The sequence below is a fragment of the Alexandromys fortis genome, unplaced genomic scaffold (assembly GCF_014885135.2).
Source record: "Alexandromys fortis isolate MF-2015 unplaced genomic scaffold, M_Fortis_MF-2015_v1.1 scaffold_31, whole genome shotgun sequence".
In the NCBI taxonomy this organism is placed as follows: domain Eukaryota; kingdom Metazoa; phylum Chordata; class Mammalia; order Rodentia; family Cricetidae; genus Alexandromys; species Alexandromys fortis.
In genome coordinates this window covers 391,574-410,409 of record NW_026067974.1, presented here as the reverse complement: position 1 = coordinate 410,409, position 18,836 = coordinate 391,574, and the positions used below count along the sequence as shown (strand labels likewise).

The following is an 18,836-nucleotide window of genomic DNA, read 5'->3' as shown; positions in this document are numbered from 1 at the left end:
GAATGACAGTCTACAGAAGATCAGTCAATATAAATACTTTTTATATGAAAAACAAATACAATGAAAGACCCTATGCAGCTAGCAAGAAGGGCAGGGAACTGCCCAAGGCCATGTCCTCAACCCAGCCAGCCAGCCCTACACTTTAGGATGAAGCTGCCTGAGGGGAGGGGACAGAGATTTACTGTCAGCCTGGTAAGGCCTCTTAGCCTCCGCTGAGAAGGGAGAGACTGAGCTCCCCCATGCATCTTTCTCCTTGGACGATGTCAAATTCCATCTTGTTGTTGTTGTTGTTTTGTTGTTGTTGTTGTTTTGTTGTTTTGAGACAGGGTCTCACTGTGCTGCTCTGGCTGTCTTGGAACTCTCTATGTAGACCAGGCTGGCCTCGAACTCACGGAGATCCACTTGCCTCTGCCTCCCAAGTGCTGGGATTAAAGGCGGTGCCACTACTCCTGGTCACCAAACTCCATTTTTAAGGGCTGCGAAGCCACTGAGATGATGTGACAAACCAGAAAAGACCCGGGGTTTAGGACAGGCTAACGCTGGGCTCACACCAAGCCAGTCTCAGACTACACAGCCTGCCTCGTTATGATGCCCACGTTTGGTAGCTGAAACAGGAAGAGAAGTCACAGGGGGCCCCAGAGTCTCCGGCTTTACTTCCACAGAGAAGAAAGTCCTGCTGAAGGCTACACAGAGGAGCCAGCTGGAAATTTCTAGATCCTCCAGTTTGGTAGACCAATATGGCCTCTAAAAAGCAAGTTGAAGTGAGAGAGCACTAGATGCAAACATCCTTCACCTTGTCCTCTTGCTCCACAGCCAGGGTTGCAGAGAGCTAGGTTAGTGTTCCTGAGGGGCTCACAAGGTCCTGGGGGAGGCTCTCTCGGGCCTCCTGCATGCGGCGCCGGGCTCGACGGAAGGCTTCTGTAAGGGAGTGAAATATTGTCACCTAGTCAGCTACTGTGGTGACTCTGGGTGTCCAGTCTGGGGTGAGGAACCTACCTAGTACATTGTGCGTGGAACTCTGCTGGCTGAACCCTTCCAGGCGGTCCAACATGCTGCGCATCTGTTTCCGGAGGGAGTTTGATTCCATGAAAGCCCTGCAGGGAGGCCCAACAGACAGTCAAGACTGCTCACCAACCAACAAGGACAAGGGAGGGGGGGGCAGTGTCACTCACCTGGACTGCTGCAGGCAGTGCAAACGGAAGGTGACAGTACCTGTCGTCTCAGTGCGGAATCCAAAGCGGCTCAGCCGCTCCCCCTGGGCAGACAGCGGAGATGCGATCAGTTTGTCAGACCTAGACCGGAGGCTTTGCTGCCATTCCTATTCCTAGCCTTGGGATAGGTAGCATCACTGAGGAAGCTTCACTCTGTCATCCTGACCCCAGCACAAGGATAACACAAGGCTTCCCTCTCGTAACTCCAGGAACATTCTACCCTCATTTGAGAATGAGAAGGTTTATATGTTTCTAGAAGGTCCACCCTGCATCTGCTGACCAAGGCCTTCAGTGGTGGAAGGGGCCAGTTATCTAATGGGGGTAAAGGAATCTCTAAATACACTATTTCCCAAGCATCTCCTAGTACAGATATCATAGGGCAGGACCTGCAGAGCAAGCCACAGGAAGGAAGGGGCAATGAACAATGAGGGGAGGGGCCTCAGTCCAGACACCACAGGTACAGAAATACTCAGTTTCCCCAAAGATAAGTCACCTTGAAGGTTCCCGGGATCCTCACGTAGGAGGGGTCCTCCAGCTCTAAGGAACCTCCTATGAAGAACCTCCTTAGCTCTGCCACAAGGCCCAGCTCCATGGGCCTCCATGTGGAGATGGTCAAGGTGTGTGATCCTGTGTAAGCAAGAGGGGAAAGGGCCAGGTTCCATGCCTGACTTCCCTGCAGTGACCTGGGTTGGTGATGGCTTGACCTATGTAAAGGTTATCATGGTGGGTGACGGCCTGACCGGAAGACAGTAAGACAGAACTCCTAATCCCAGCTATTCCAGGGATCATTGTATGCTCAAGACAAGCTTGCCAACCCCCAAGAGCCTCTTTCTCTTTGGACCTAGGAAAATGTAGGAGCAAGTGCAACATACGCCTCACAGAGGGTCTGGGAGAACCAGATGTGATTAGCACACTGCCTGGCACACATCAGCAGGCCTGCACTTCTCCTTCAGAAGGATCGCTGCCTCATTTGGTACCTGCAGGCCCAGAGCCCACTGACCGTGTGGCTTCTCTGTCAAGGCTGTGGTCTAACTGGAGGACTGGGGCACAGGACAACTGTCAGGCTGCTGGACTTGAGGAGGTCAGCTTCACAGTTCTCTCAGGGGACGGGAGAAATCCCGCCAAGCTACAAGCAATCTTTCAAGTCAGAGCCCCTGATCCCTAATCACCTCTACTTCTCCTCGGGAGCATGGGGGTCTTGTGGAAGTACTAGTCTTACTGCTAGGGCCGAGGGCACAGGGAAGGGCAGGGACAGGGACAGAGCTTACCTGGGGTGGCCGGCAGCACTGCGGCCCCATAGCCTTCCACACGGTACCTCTGCCAGAAGTCCAGGGAGAGGACCTTACAGTAGAGCACGGGCCACTCCGGGAGGGCGTCTGGAAAGTAGGTGAGGTGGCACAATCTGGTCACAGGGACCGTTGTGAAGAGGGGGTCCTGGGAGAGAAGTGAGGCTGGGGACCGCAGCCACTCACCAGCCGATTCATCCTCGTGGAGAAAGAAGGCTTCGAACGTGAACGGGTAGGAGAAATAGGCCACCTTGTCCTAGAAAAGAGGAGTGTCATTTATGTTCGGTGTCACAGGGTGACAAAGCCTCTCTTTGTGTTGGTTCTCTTTGTGTCCAAAGCCAAGGTCACCTTCACACAGGGGAAAGAGAAACTGCCAGCCTCGTAGGAAGCCAACAGGCAAAGGGACAGCCACACGAGCTGCTGTCATTCTCTGAGAGATCAAGACAGCCGGGGCAGCCCTGCAGGCAAACATAGAAACAGCCCCAATTATGACTCCTCCACGCACTACACAGGGGGTTGGCCTCGGGAAGCTTCAAATGCCACCTGGAGCTGTCATTCCCTCCCAGGTACACCCTCTCATCCGCCATACCATTCCCAGCGATTTGGTGGCACAGGTCTGGGTCACTCCTGAGAACTGCGGAAATGACGGGCTTGACCAGTCTGAAAGCCGAAGACACAGTAAGCTCACTAGAAAGGCCAGGAAGTCATTGAGCGAGGACAGAGTTCTTTGAGACATTCATTCATTCATTCATTCATTCATTCATTCATTCATTCACTCTTTCACGCAACGCGGTAGCCATTTACCGCCATTGACTGAGCGCTCTAAGCTGGTTCTGTTCTGAGGATGTGTTAGTGACCAGGATTGTCTCTCCTGGAGGGCAACAGACATGGGTGCGATTTAAGCTATGGGATGGATCTAATTGCCTCGGGAGACTAGAGACCCAGGTCAGGTTTAGCCTTGATGTGCTCACAGTTTAGGACATTGAGATGAGGAGGAATCCATCAAAGAGCCCGAAGAGCTCTTGGTGAGAAGGAGGGTGCCGGGCCAAGAGAGATGTTTCGTGAAGAAAGTGAGCTGGGTCAGCTGTGTCAGGGAGGTTAATACGGGGAAGAATCAGAGCAACCTTTAGAACTGGCAAGGTGGGGGTGACCTATGACCTTGAACTGGTCCTGTGGGAGTGAAAGGAATGCCTCGAGAACTGTCGGAAAAGATAGAAAAGAAGAAATGCAAGAAAATGTACTTACTAGTAGCTGGCAGCTCCACAAAGAAATGGATGTAGAGATGGTCGTACTCATAGCCTTGGGCTGAAACTTAAGAGAGAAAACAGAGCACGAGTGTAGCCCGTTCTCTCACTGCCCTTCTCGGTCAGGTCTTGAAGGGGCCACGTGCTCTGCAAATAAGCCCTCGGGGAACCAGGATTCTCTGCTTCCAGAAACTCCTCACTGCTCAGCCTCCTCTGGCTCCCAAGACAAGAAACTTACCCACCTCTCCGTTTACAAAGAGCCGGAGGGCACCTGGGACAGTCTGCAGCGGAGATAAATGGGAAGGTGTTGGGACCAGAGGGAATCAAGCTGCGCCCCCCAACCCTGTCCCCAAACCTGCAGAAAACCTTCCACTGACTCTCCCGCCTCGGCCACATTACTGCATGTCCTTCTGCCCTGACACTTCTCCACAGAACTGTTCCTGTTTCCAGACTTAGAGTCACAGCACAGCACTGAGATGGTAGAGAAGGTAACCCTAGGGCTCTTCAGGCCACCAAGTATCTTTTTTAAGTGTTTGTATTATCTGTCTTGACATTTTTTTTTTACATTAGAATTCGTTGCCTAGATCCTATAAAAACAGCATGAGTTACTTTCTTAGAGACAGAGAAGGGGAAGCCAGTGAGCAGTTCTAGCCTTGTGTGCAGATCTAGAAACGGAATCCCTGGTGAGAGGGAGACCCAGACAGGACCCAGGTGACTGACCTAGACTGTTTTAGGTTTCACTGTCTAAGATCCAAAACACTTGATCAGCAGAATGACACCTCTTCCCCTGTCTGAGTTGCTCCACAACAACATCCACATGAAGGATGAGGAAGACATTTTTTGATTTCTATATGTTTTTAATTAATTGTAAATTAATACATGAATGAATGCATTACTACTGATAATAACCAAAAACCACCTAAACCTGGAGAACAAGAAGTGAAAATACTTGATGTATTCTTTTTGCTGCCCAATGCCCATTGACCAGCATCACTCAGCCTGTTCTAAGAGAGGCGCACACAGTGTGTGTGTGTTCCCTTTCAGACCCCATTCTAGGCATGCAGGGTCCTCATCAATGTGCAGAGTCGTGAAATGCATCTGCAGAGTGCATCTTGGAGCCTTCTGAGAGAGGTACCATAAGGGCCTCCACAGCCAGATGCCGCCTAGCAGCTCACAGCACTGCAGGAAACTGAGCTACTCACCATCTCAAAGTCTGTGCCTACGAGGCTGCTGAGGTACTCCTTGTGGCGGCCATAAAGCTAAGGAAACAAAGTGAACCAATCTTCAAAATGCATACGGAGCCAGGCCAGGGTTTGGTTCTGACTGGGAGGAAACTGGGGCAGAGCAAGCAAGCTAGATACCACCAAGTTTGTGCCAGCCATCCCAACATTGCTGAGGCTAAGGCAAGAGGATTGCTGCCAACTCAAGGCCAACCTGAGCTACCTAGGAGTTCCTGGGTAGTCAGAGCTAGAGTGAGACACTCTCAACACACACACACATTGTGGGAGCCCACAGTTCTGAATCCATTCCATCTTGACTCATCATGGTCAGAGAGTTCAAACCTATTCTTCCTCCTCAAGGCCAAACAGGATGTTGGGTCAAAGATATGGTTACTGAATGTCTTGCTCCTCAAAGGCCAAACAATGGGATGTTTGCCTCAGGGTGAGGTTACTAAGTGTTTTGAGAAGTAAGAAGGTAATTACAATGGTTTATTCCTTATATCATGGGAAGGAAGTCTTGTGCCCACGGCTTTTGATTGGGGTATATAAGGACTGTGAGTGATCTATCTATGAGTGATGGACTTGGGGTTGTTACAGTATTCACAAGAAGCTCTCCCAACTCTATCTTCTGCCTCTTGTCTATTCCTTTCTTCAATCTTCACGCCCCTTTTTGATCACATGAGAACAGGTCTGCCGGTCCCAACAACACATCCCTGCTAATAACTAATAGTGATACCCAGAGGTGCTGAAGTTGGCCAGTCTGGGAGTGAACCTGGCTCTCAAGTGGACAATACGACCTCTATTACTTGGGTCCTTAACTTCAGGGTCCTTGTTTATAAAGTGGTACTAACGCTCACCTCCCAGGGTGGGAAGAGCTAAACGGAATGCTTGGGACACGCCTGGCACGGAGCACAATCAATACTCAGGTACATGGTCACTGGTATTACACTCCCGTATGGTCAAAGCCGCCTGCTATGTTGGCTGTGTTTCCTGGATGTGGTGGGCTGCCCTCTCCCTCAGGAGCCACCCAGACGTGGTTTCACGTAAACTAGTGCTTACGTCCTTGAACACACGCTGCTCCCGCTCTTCCTCCTCCGGCTGTGCGAGTGAGGACACGTTGTGGATTGTGTATTTCCAAGCAGAAGTATGTTCCTGCTTTTCTCCTTCAGTCTCGATTCTGTAAGGTCAAAGCCACAAAAAGGATCATTTCTGTCGGCGAGAGGCGTGGCCTTCCAGACCCTGCCCAGAGAGTCAACATGGCTGGTGACACTGCTCACTTGAAGTATATGATGAAGATGGCCGTAAGGACGACCAAGAGAGGGAAATAGCGGCAAAGCGGAAAGGGTGCCAGACCAGTCACTGACACGGGACACCCGACAACACTCAGTCCTCTCACCTGAAGAGGGGACAGGCTGGGAGAGTTTGGTCTCTCACAGTGCTGCCCTCTCAGACAGATGAGGAGACTGGACCTGATTTGGCTGAGTCCCCTTCCCCTGTCCTAACCAGCCCCTATATGCTGCAATGCATGAATCCTTCTCACTCAACTGCGCAGCTAATGGGATTCCTTTGGCTCCATGCTTCCTGGACGTTTCCTAAATGCCTATAACCCAGGGCAGAACATGCATCAGTGCCTGGGAACTAAACATTTAGGAGCAGATCAAGAGCTTTCTGGAATCTGCTCAGCTAGAGGTAAGAGGGCAAGCAGAGAAGCCTGGGCACACTCTTTTTCTTCTTCCTACCTGTAGGGTCCTTTGATGCCGGTGAAGTCAGGCTTCACAGTGATCACCCCATTGCTGTCCACCTTCAGAATGCAGAGGATATGTTCATACGCCTTATAGCCAAGCCTAGGAACCAGGAAACCGTCACCAAGGTTTGGGGTCACCATGGAGACACAGAGAGAGGTGGTCAGCCACCTCGGGGATGGGACAGAGGACACAGGAGGAACTTTCAAGGTGACATTGTTTCTTCTGAGTACAGCAAAGGTCCCAGATGGCTGTAACACTAAGCTGGGGTGAGTGACAGGAGAAAAGGGGGAGACCGGGCTGGCAGGGCCAAAGGTCACTTACTTCCCATAGGGCCCCAGGTCTGCCATAATGTACATGGTCTGAAGGGGGGTGTTAATGGCGTGGCTGTTCCTGATGAAGTCTTCCGAGGGCTCCCAGGTGATAATGCGAGACTTGAGTTTGCTGCCCTCCCTGCGAGGGAATCACAGGAAAGGGTCACTTCCCTGACACCCCACAAAGCGCCTGAAGGAGTTCATAAGGGAACCCCTTCCCACTGGATCTCTAACTGGGTGAGAAGTAGTGGTCAGTAGAACGTACAGGAACCTTAGCCCGAGACACCAGGGAGAGCCCCGATCCCCGCTTGCACTCACTTCCCCCGCCTGTCCTGGCGGCGCCGCCTGACGTTGGCCATCCGCTCAACCAGGAAGGACGGCACCTCGCTGGCTGCAGTCGTTACTCTCTGACATTACTGGGAGAAGAGGACAGGGCCACATGCATAAAAACACCTGAGAGGAAGCCTTCCTTCTGACCCTTCCTCCAGGGTGCAAACACCACCGATAGAACCTCACAGTTACCGGGGAGAGATGGCACAATCCAGGAAATCTCCTGCTGTACCATGGTTTTCCTTAGGATTCTAGAAATGAGTCGTTTACGCTAATAGTAACATCAGCCTGCATTCTCTGGACACGTGTCAACAAAAAGGTTGGGTAAGTGTGCCGGGTAAATAGCGATGCTAACTAACTAGGTGGTCAGAAATGCCAGCTAGGATACGAGCTTTGGAGGAAGTGCGCCCTTGGGAAAGCTAGCACCAGCTCTATTTTTATTTGCTTTTCCACAATGGTCTAGAATTTAGATTCTGCCTGCTCACAGCTCTCCTGAAGAAAACAGTCCAAATCTTTCAAAAGAAACACACTAACGTCTGCTCCTGGCAGAGCTCTAGGGGATCAGAAACACAAAAATCAGAAAATACAGTTCCACCTTCAAGGAACTTCTGATCTTCCAGAGAAGACGTAGCTAATGGCGGAAGAGAATGTAAAACAAGCCCACAAAGGGCTCACTGGTGCCTGCAGAAACACAGGCATTCCCCACAGCCTAGGCAAACTCCTCTTCTCACCTGCAAACTCCTGAGTCTTGATGGAACCGGATGATTAATTAATTGTTTTTTTTCAGGCAGGGTTTCTTTATGTAGCCCTGGCTTTCCTAGAACTCGCTCTGTCGACCAGGTTAGCCTCAAACTACAGAGATCCACCTGCCTCTGCCTTCCCAGTGCTGGGATTAAAGGCGTGCGCCACCACTGCCACTTGCCTGGCTTTGACTGAATTTTAAATAGATCGTTCTAGATTCTGTCTGCCCTCCCTGACCCCCACGGCCCTCCAGGAGGGCGAAGAGTGTAGCAGCCACACTACCTGAAGACTGCCCACTCCAGCCTGGCTGCCAGCAGCTCACAGCAGTTTCTAGAATCACAGCTCTACCCTTCCTGAGTATCCCACTTACCACACAGTATCAGCAAGACTAGAAAACTAGGGGGGGGGGGACCAAACAAGGAAGCAATGGTACCTCAAAAGAAACAGTACCTCTTCCAAGTCGGTGTATCTATCAGAGTCGGTGTAGGTGAAGATGCGCCGGTTTCTCCTGCCGCCCGAATTCTCCAGCTTCAGGACCTCTTGGCGGTACTGATGATCCAATGGACTCTGACACGCGGATTCATTTTGATACAGATCCACTTCAAACTGAAATCATCCCAAAGAAACCGATTGTCCGGGACTACCTTGGACTCTGGCTTCTATAGCTACCAAGCCACATCACTTCTACGGAGCTGGTCGACATGTTTTGATAAGCAACCACCACTTATTTTAATAATGATGGGCAGGGGATCTAATCATGTTAGAGTCAGAGGAAACCAAGTGGACATTCTAATTCAGCTCTGCTACTAGAGATGCTGCAGAGTCCAGAGATGGGGAGCGCCTGATCCAGAACACTAAACCGAGCAGTTTACCGGCATTATAGCCGTTACAGAACAAAATCCAAACAAACAAAACGGGCATGTATGAACCTTCACAACCTTTTCTGGAAATCAGTTTGGCAGCGTGAGTCACCAGTGGGGGGGGCGGGAGGAGGGAGGCTGAGGACTGGTAATACTGGCTCACCTGGCTAAAGAGTTTCTCCTGCCACCCAATCACAACCTCTTCCTCCTCTTCTTCATCGGGGCGGTGTCCACCTCCAAACACAACAGAACGAGTCAGCCGGGCAACACGCCTTCCTCTGCGGTTTACTATAACCAGCTTTCCTATTCTTGCTTTATTTGGGTTTTTAAAAATCCATTATTGCCAGGCGGTGGTGGCGCACGCCTTTAATCCCAGCACTCGGGAGGCAGAGGCAGCCGGATCTCTCTGAGTTCGAGGCCAGCCTGGTCTACAAGAGCTAGTGCCAGGACAGGCTCCAAAGCTACAGAGAAACCCTGTCTCAAAAAACTAAAAAAAAAAAAAAATCCATTATTATTGTTTGGGACAGTGTCTCACTGTGCAACCCAGGCTCGCCTCCTCATCCAGATCCTCCTGCCTCAGCCAGGAGGCGCTGACATTACAGGTATATATGACCAGGCTTGCTTTCAAAGTCCCTAGGCAAACCCCACTGGAGTTCAGTGACTCATTAGGTACTCGGTCTAGACAAAGAATGGAGGTGATGGACACACTTTGGCTAATGCTAGAAGCCAAGATTAGGACCTGAGGCATCTTTATCACTGTTCTAATTTGAATAAAACGCAGTCCTGCCTTTCAGGAAATACTTTGAACCCAGTATTAGGAACTGAAATTTAGTTAGAGCGGGAGGCCAGCCCTTCCAGCATTTGCTAGATAAGGAGCCTAGTGCTTTTCTCTCACAGCCCTGAAGCCGCCACAGAAGTATCCGTAAACACTGACTCAGGAGAGGACAGGGAAGGCAAATAAATGATACTTAAAGAACCGTATTTAATACAGTCCTGGCTCCGTGCGCCTTTCGAAAGATGCATACCTTGTGAGCCACCAGTCTATCCTTTTTGCCTAGGAATATTTCTAAATAGAAGGAGAAATAACAACAGCACGAAAGATTACCGACCCAATATAAGCATTCTGACCTCTCTTTTGGCCTCCAAGGCAAGGAAAACCACATTTACATGCAGACTCCTGTTTTAAAATGGTTTTAAGTGTATTTACACATTTCTCTTGGAAGCCCCCTCCCCCACAAAAGTCCCACTTGGAGTGGGTGAGATGGCTCAGTGGATAAAGGGGCCCATGGGTAAAGAAGCCCGTGGCCAACCTGATTTCAAGCCTCAGGACTCATGGGGTGAAAAGAGATAACTGAACTGACCCCCAAATATTGTTCTCTGAGCTTCACTCTTGCACCGTGGCATGGACATGCGCACATAAAAAAAAAATGTAAAAAAGATCATATGCTCCCACATGCCCCAGCTACGTGGCACGGAGCAACCAGCTCAACCTCTCTGAGGCTTCGGTTCTTCTCTACACCTCCCCTCTACTGCCCGCACCCTTTTCTCAATTCTCATCATCATCACCCAAAACACCCACTAGCAACTTGAGGAGGCCTAAAAGTGGCCAAGTCTATGAGGTCCTTCCCCATCTGGGCAGCAGGCTGGTAATGAAGAAAGTTGCTTGATGTGATTCTTTTCAGATGAACTCTGTCAAGAAAAGAGAAGTCCAAAATACGCGTATCAAAGACACACAAAACACAGCAAGGATAGGAAAACCGGAATCACAGAGGCAGAGAAGCCGAGGCGTCTGCATGCAGAACACGGCGGGGAGGAGGTGGGTTGGGGGCGTCGGAGAAGTCAGTGAGAGGGCGTGTTGGGACACAAGGGCCTGAGGAGTTTGAAAGTGACCAGAACTTGAAGGGGCTTGGGCAGGAGTGAGGTCTGGAAGGTGTGCCTGGAAGCTTTCAGTGGGAAAAGGTCTTGGTAGTTAGATGTGCGGAGATGGCAGAGGAAGTAGTTGGAATTGCAAGCGGAAGTGGGGGCCTCCGAACACCCAAAAGCTTAGGATGGAATTGTCTGAGAGCATTAAGTTAGGGGGTCCCGGAGCTGGGGTGGCGTGACTACCGGAGGCGCAGGTTGCGCACGGGGTCCCGGGAGCGATACACGGCCTCGCCGGTGTCAGTGCTCCAGACCGCTTCCGCCATGACAGCCGCTTCGCGCTGCGACCGTGCCGGAAAGCGCGGTGCTCGTTCCCCTGGCAACGGAGACGCTGGCTTCCTAGGCAACGGTGGCGCTGCGCACGCTGCTCTCCAGTCCCGCGGGAGCTCGTTCCTAGTCCGGCCGCGGTACCCTCAGCACTGGGTACTGTCATTTAAAAGTCTGCAGGCTGGATTGTCCTGGTGAATAAAGCTCACCTACAACCAAGGTGAGAGTCGACGCACGGCAGAGATGAGGAAGCCGCCATCAGCCACTTTATTTAGGTGTAAAAATGGTGCTGGGGCCAGAACCAGATGGCCTGAGTCCTTGCTTTCTGAGCAAACACTGCCTTCCACTGAATATTTGAAAACTTGAACCCACGGGGCTGGAGAAATGGCTTAGTTGTTAAGTGGTCAGTGGCTGCTCTTCCAGAGTACCTGGGTTTGGTTCCCAGCACTCACATAGCTACTCACATTTGTCTGTAAGTCCAGATCCAGGCGAGCAGACACCTTCCAGCACACATATGGTACCCAGACATACGTTCAGGCAAAAGCCCATACATATAAAATAATTTTTTAAAAGAAAACTTTGGCCTAAGCAGTTGGTGGATGTGATTGAAAGAATACAGTCATTTTTTTTCTCAAGGAAACCAGGGAAGGTTATGTCATGACGACGTGAAAACATATTCTTGGAAATAAAAAGCAAAACTATAGGACAGATATACTGGTCGTTGTGTTGGAAAGCACTGAGCCAGAGAAAGAAAAAAACAAGGAAGCCAGAAAAAAAAAAAAAAACAAGGAAGCTAGCAATAAGGAAGGAAGGGTGTTTTTAAGAACTGGTTTTTCCCCTATGCATGTTGGTTCTGGATTATTGGCCACTTTAGATCCCTCACCAACCCCTGCCAAACCACCTAAGTGACATTCAGAAGGCATGGTTCACTGGAGCGTCGAAGGAAAGATGGTACGAATTTAATTCTGGCACTTTGGCAATATCAACATTGGTTCTCTGACAGTTGCTGCTCCTTCATCCGTATAAGCAATTGTTACCTGGACTGAGGAATTTCATGGCAGTTTGATTATAGGGCACAGAAATCCTGGGCATCTTACTCATTGTGTACACCAAGAACGTGCCACAAACAGCACCCACTTATTAGACTCTAATACAGTTTGTTTGTATTGACTAACCCTCGTAGAAACACGTCCAAGAGGTGCTTTATTCCCATTTAGAGATGAAGCGAGCAAAGGCCAGGGGTTATTAATGCGGGCTGAAGTGGGAGAAGCTGGATTCCACCTGGCCTAACTATCAAGGCCTCAAACCTTCTACTCACTCACCATCTCCCACCCACCTCCTTAAGAACACACAGTTTCCAACTGAGTGATGATTTCAATAGATCAAGCCACGGAGACTGGCTCACTAAAGAGTAAGACACTCGTTTTCCTTCTTAAAGATGAGAATTGCCAGGTGTGGGGGTTGATGTTTGGATTCCCAGCACTGGAGACATTAATGCAGGAGGATGCCAAGGTTAAGATCTTATTTCAAACAAACAAAAAAAAGAACACACTAAGAAAACAATCAACTAAGGCCGGAGAACCCGCATGATGACCTAAGCTTGAGCCTTGGAACAAGAAAAGCAACTTCACCGAGTTGTCCCATCACCTCCACACATGTTCTGTGGCACCAGCACCACCACCACCACTCAGAACAATAAAATTAACCTTTTTGTTAGCGAACCTCCTAGGCTCTTGACACATTGGCTGTGTCAAGATGACGCCGATTATCTCCTCCTCAGCCCCTGGCTATGAGGAGCTCACTGAAGTGGACGACAACCACAAACGCCACACGTTCTGTGAGAAGCATGGCCACAGAAGTACCTGCCGATAGGTACTCTGGGTGAAGATCAGAGGGCTGTGTGGTCCAAAGCAGGAGTGGAAATGACAGACAATGTTTCCTCTTGAAGCAAGGGGTCTTGACCCATGGCAGATGCTCCTGCTGTTGAGTAAGGGGCGTTCTTGTCCTAGACCAAGGTGAACCGGAGGAAGGAAGTGTGAGTCTCTGCAGATGTAGTGTGGATGTTGCTGATTGTTCTCAACTTGGAATAAGAGAAGAGAAGGATATTTTTGGGCTGACAGATAGAGCTGTGTCTCAGCAGCTGGGGCCCCAATGAGCTCTGAAAAGAGTCTGAAAGAATCTGAAAGCTTTTCATTCTCTCTAAAGAAGATGATGTCCACCGATCCTTTGTCAGAAAGCTCTTAAACAAAGAAACTAAGAAGTCCAGTACCAAAGCACCCAAGATTCAACATCTTATCATTCCTCGTGTCCTGTAACACAAACACTGACGTACTCTACGAAGAAGCAAGTCACAAAGAAAAGCAAAGGGGGCTTCAGAATATGCTAAACTTTTCTCCAGGAGAGTGAGGGAAATCAAAGAGAAATGCCAGGATCAGATTAACAAGAGATGTAGGCTGTCTTTGCTGAGAACTTCGACTTTTAAGTTTGAGTCCCGTCAAAACTGCGAATCTTCAGGAGTAATAAGTTGTCAGACCTTGAAAAAAAAAGTATAGCATTTAAGATCTTTCTGTTAATAGACAACTGTTGTGTTACCTGAGCAATAAATAAAAAGGATGGGGCCTACATCCACAGTTCAGTTTTAGAACCAAATCAAACTTACATCAAAATCAACCTGTCGAAATTGTATGCAAAATTGTTATTGTACACATGGTGTGGAGGTATAGGATATTTGATTAAGTAAACATAATTAACATTATCTTTGTACAAATTTACCGTTTTTTTTTTAAATATTTCTCCTTCCTTACTGATTCCTATAAATCTAACTTTTAAAATCTAAGATCCTGGAATTGGAAACAAAATTTTACCTCTAGGGTTCTGATTGAAACACTTTCTCAAAAGAGTTCATAGTTTTTAGCGGAGTATGGAAAGAATTTGCACCCTGATGTCAAGAATGGCCTGGATCTTATGTATTCTCGTCGTTACCTTTTTATGTCCTATTTACGTGTCAGAAAAACACAGCCAGTGGTCTATCCAGTCAGCTCTTTGAATCTGTGGGTTTTCCGTCCATAGAATTCTAACAGGTTGGAAATGTTTGGAAAGAAAAAGTTATTACCTGTACTGAACATGGGTAAACTTTTTTTTGTCGTTATTCCCTAAACATTACAGTAAAACAATTATTTCCATAGCCTTTCTATTCCATTCCATTGCTTTGCACATTCTTAGTGATCTAGAGACAATTGAAAACATCCAAGACTGTAAGGATGTGGCTCAGGGTGCAGAGTGCCTGCCTCGGGCACAGGAAGCCGTGGGTTTGATCTTCAGGGCCACAGCACAAATCTGTAATGCCAGAACTTGACAAGTGGAGGCTGAAGGATCAGGAGCTCAAGGACATTCTAAGGTCATCCTTGCTGGACAGCTATTTCACAGCCTTCTGAGCTGAGACCCTGTCTCTGACAAACAAAAACATAAACAATGGATTTTTTAAAAAAAGAACTTCAAGGTTTGTCTTCCAAGATCACAAAAACAAAACAACAACGAAACAAACCAGAAGGTACAATAGGTGAATCTAAGGGCCACACACGGCCTCTTCATGACATAGAGTATACCTGATGTGTGTCCAAGGGCAAACTGTTGAGAAGGCCATCATTTAGAGCACAGCAGAGGCCCCTGCTGCCATTGCTGTCATCTCCAAAGTGGCATTACTGAGTTGGGCCATTCAATGCAAGGTGGTTGGGAGTCTAGAAGGCTCAAACAACCTCAATTATATTTTAGGCCTGTTAGTGATGCCCTATGACCTCCATTAAAAAGGAAAAAAAAAAGGGAAAGTAAGGCAGGCAGCGATGGTGCATGCTTTTAATCCCAGCACTCAGGAGGCAGAGGCAGGAGGATCTCTGTGAGTTCGAGGCCAGCCTGGTCTACAAAGCAAGTTCCGGGGCTACAGAGAAACCCTGTCTCGAAAAGCAAAACAACAATAAAATGTGTACAGGAGGCTCTGGGGGTTGTTTTGCGCTGTCCCTAAACTGAAAAGTTTCTCCAAACAATGTGTTATTTTAGGGAAAGCACAGTGAGTGTGGACTCTGAGTCATTTTGGTTTGAGACAGGAGCGGGAGGGTTGCCGATGATGTTAGACAGAAGTTTGGCATTTGTGCTATATAATCTCAAAAACTAGCAGGTGACTTTGGAGGGAAAAAACAAAAGAAAGAAAGTCAACAGATTAGTGTGTCTTCGAGGGTCACCAGCAGGTGGGGGATGATGGGTTTGTTATCCTGATTGCGGTGCTGGGTTTCACCAGCGTGCACAATGCTGAAATGTAGTAATACTATCTATCTACACACCTTTTAAATGCTGCAGTTTAATGTATCTCAATAAACTGATTTTTCTAAAACAAAAACTAAAAAACTTAAAAAAGTGTTGTTCTGAGTCAAATCTATGAGTCTGTCCTCCTCTGGATTGCTGTCTCCTTTAACCTATGCCCCCTCCCGGTGAACCCCAATTATGAGGTGAGTCACATGAGAACAGGCCCAGGAAAGCCTCTCTTCTCCCTCGTTAGTCAGTCACTACTTTATAGTTTACCTGACTCCGAAGGACATAGTTCATGAAAGCAGATAAAGAGTCACAGAGCTGCAGAATGTCTGTGCGTTGACTGGGCTTCAGTTTAGATCCCCGAACTCACTGTGGAAGAGCAGCGTTTGGATACAACACTCTTATGAGGAACAATTGAAATATATGTCTGTTTCATCAAAGGAAACATGTTTGTGGGCACATCAGAACCCAAAATGCAAAAGACAAAAGAGAGAGTCCAAAAAGCAGAGAGAAGCAAATCCTTGTGTGTGATGGACCCTCGGTGAAATCGGAGCTAAAGTCTCACCAGAACTGTGGGGCCGGAGAGCAGTGGAGTGACATACTCAGCAAAGACGTGGGGATGGCAACAGGCTCACAGAGATGCTAAACATCAGTAATCTGTCGTGGGATATTTGTACACTAGGTGAGATCAGCCTACCCTAACAGCCACGCTTTCATAATTAATTAATTAATAAGAAGTCTCTGTGTCATTATTTGGGGCTGGCAGCAGAAAGGAAAGTCTACATATGGTGGCCAACTTGGAGGCTAAAATATCCAAACACAGGGCCCGAGAAAGCTAAGAAAAGTTCTGGGCATGGAGCTGGATGTGGATTCCTAGTCTTGCAGTCTTTCAGGTGGGCCAGGGCTCAGAATATGAAGTTGCATGCACCAGCATTATGCGCTAAGCAGAGCGCATGGCAGCTGACATGGCGGTTTAAGATTTGTCTCACATGGTCAGAGAATGCTGCAGGTTCTTAGTAAAGCCAGGTCCAGACACAAAAAACCTCCAAAAAGGTTCAATATGCTTAAAAATGTGCTTAGATGCCAAATGAAGAAAAGAAAATGGATATAGACAGTCACAGAAAAAATATTTTAAAAATAATAAAGTCTTGCCGGGCGGTGGTGGCACACGCCTTTAATCCCAGCACTCGGGAGGCAGAGGCAGGCGGATCTCTGGGAGTTCGAGGCCAGCCTGGTCTACAAGAGCTAGTTCCGGGACAGGCTCCAAAGCTACAGAGAAACCCTGTCTCGAAAAAAATAAAATAATAATAATAATAATAATAATAAAGTCTTTAAAGAGGAAGTAAAGTAATATAAAAAATAAGTCACTTAAAGATGGAAATACATGGGGTGTCTGGATCCTGTGTGATATTTTGTTGACTTTGAATTTTTAAAATGCTAATGTTTAAAAACCAATAGCTGTTAAGATACACTGGATTATGAAAACTAACTTCAAAATAGAAGTCAGAAAATATGTTGCTTTGGGGGAGAGGTTATGCCTTTGTTTTCACAGGAAACAAAATGTTATGGTTCTCTTCAAAATCAATAAGGATCAGATTTGATCAGGGGAAACCTTCTGAGGATCTTGGCTGCAGACATGAGGGATCTCTTTCTGAAAAGAAAAAAGGGGGATATAGGAATGATAGGATAAAAATGTAGATTATTGATCTACTTTAAACTCAAAAACGGCTATTAATCTCAAACATTTTACATTTGGTGTGGATTTTTGTATATTGATACGAATTTAAAGTCACTTTGTTAGAAAATACACTATATATGCTTCTACTCTTGCTTAGAATATTTTTGTATATCAATTCAAATTTAAGGCTATTTTTGTTATACTAAATATATATGTATATATGTTTCTACTTTTGTTTAAGGTTTTGTACCTATGTAGCTCATTAACAGTGTAATGTAAATTTCTAGTCCTTGAAAGTTATTATTACAAACTATTTAGGATAATTAAGAAATACAGGTTTGTAGTTAGTCATCTAGCAATCAAATTTGTGGTCATGTTAGATGTTTTCAAGGTCAAACAGAGATATATTTTATATAGACAGATAGTCAGATGATCTCCAAATACCTCAGAGATCTAAAGAATATGGAATTTAAGATTTTTTAGAAAAAACTAAGACTTTTTATGACAGTAAGACATGTTTGTTCCTATAAGCACCAATTTACTTTAAAAAAAAAAGGATTATGAGCATCAAAGCACCTCCATATGAAGTTTGGTTTGCTTTTATTGTGGCAAAGCTAACCACTGGACAAGAAATCACCTTGCCTTGACTGCTGACAGTATGTGTCCAAACTGGACAAGTGGGACACAAAGGAAGGCGAATGCTGAACTTTGACAAGACAGGACGGGACAGTTCTGTGAAAGTTTCCTGCTTCTCAAAAGGTCTGTCAGATATTCTAGGCCTGTAGGCTGAAGATGGGTACCCCCAACATTGCAGAGGAACCTTAGGTGAATGTTCAGGAAGTCTGCTGTTTCTATCATTTCTGTAGTTTTTGAAGTTGCTTGTTCTGCCCTTCCTGTTTACTTATGTGATATTATATCCTTCTTGGGGTTTTGATGGGGTCAAAGACCAGATAATTATAGTTACAGATTTCCTTGTTACCAAGTTCAGAAAATAGACATACATAAGAGATGTAAAGTTTATATAAGGTTGAGAAACATAAAAGCCTAAGTTGTTTATCTAAGAAGATGTTTTAAGGTCTAAAAAAATATTTTAGGATGGTAATACAAGTTATAATGGAAAATGGTTTAGGTATAAAACTTTGGGCTCATCAAGATAAGATATATAATAAAGTAATTTCTCCAAATTTGACCAATACGAATGGACTGAGCATTGTGAATGTAATTCTTATTGATAATTATTCTTATATAATTTTACTGTAGTAGAGTTAAAACCTTTCCTTTTTATTTAGACCAAAAGGGAGAAATGTTGTGGGATATTTGTACACTGTGTGAAAATATATTGCTGTGATTGGTATGATAAAAAACTGAACAGCCAGTAGCTAGGAAGAGGTTAGGTGGGACTTCAAGGGACAGAGAGATCTCTGGGAAGAAGGGTAGAGTCGCCAGCCAGACAGGGAAGAAACAGGAGGTGCAAGATGAAAGAAAGGTCATGCCATGTGACAGAACATAGATTAATATAAATGAGTTAATTTAAGTTATAATAGCTCATTGAGACAAGCCTAAGCTAACATCAAGCTTTTTTAATTAATAAGAAGTCTCTGCGTCATTATTTGGAGCTGGCAGCAGGAAAGAAAGTCTGTCTACACTAATCATCAGGAAATTAAATATTTAAAAGACAGTAAGAGAGAATCTGGACACGGCATAAATGCATATGCAGAGTG

General features: G+C 46.8%; 1 protein-coding gene across 1 annotated transcript; it reads right to left on the bottom strand.

The window, feature by feature from the left end:
* Window positions 1-20: 20 nt before the first annotated feature.
* Window positions 21-11,168, bottom strand: Mks1 (MKS transition zone complex subunit 1). The gene is given in 18 exon segments (XM_050157010.1): window positions 21-918; window positions 997-1,094; window positions 1,173-1,255; window positions 1,705-1,838; window positions 2,480-2,587; window positions 2,684-2,753; window positions 3,087-3,157; window positions 3,743-3,808; window positions 3,980-4,022; window positions 4,944-5,000; window positions 6,021-6,138; window positions 6,701-6,805; window positions 7,028-7,156; window positions 7,336-7,433; window positions 8,539-8,694; window positions 9,112-9,182; window positions 10,528-10,637; window positions 11,055-11,168. Coding segments are annotated over 18 exon segments (1,686 nt in total). The 5' UTR covers window positions 11,135-11,168; the 3' UTR covers window positions 21-829.
* Window positions 11,169-18,836: the final 7,668 nt, after the last annotated feature.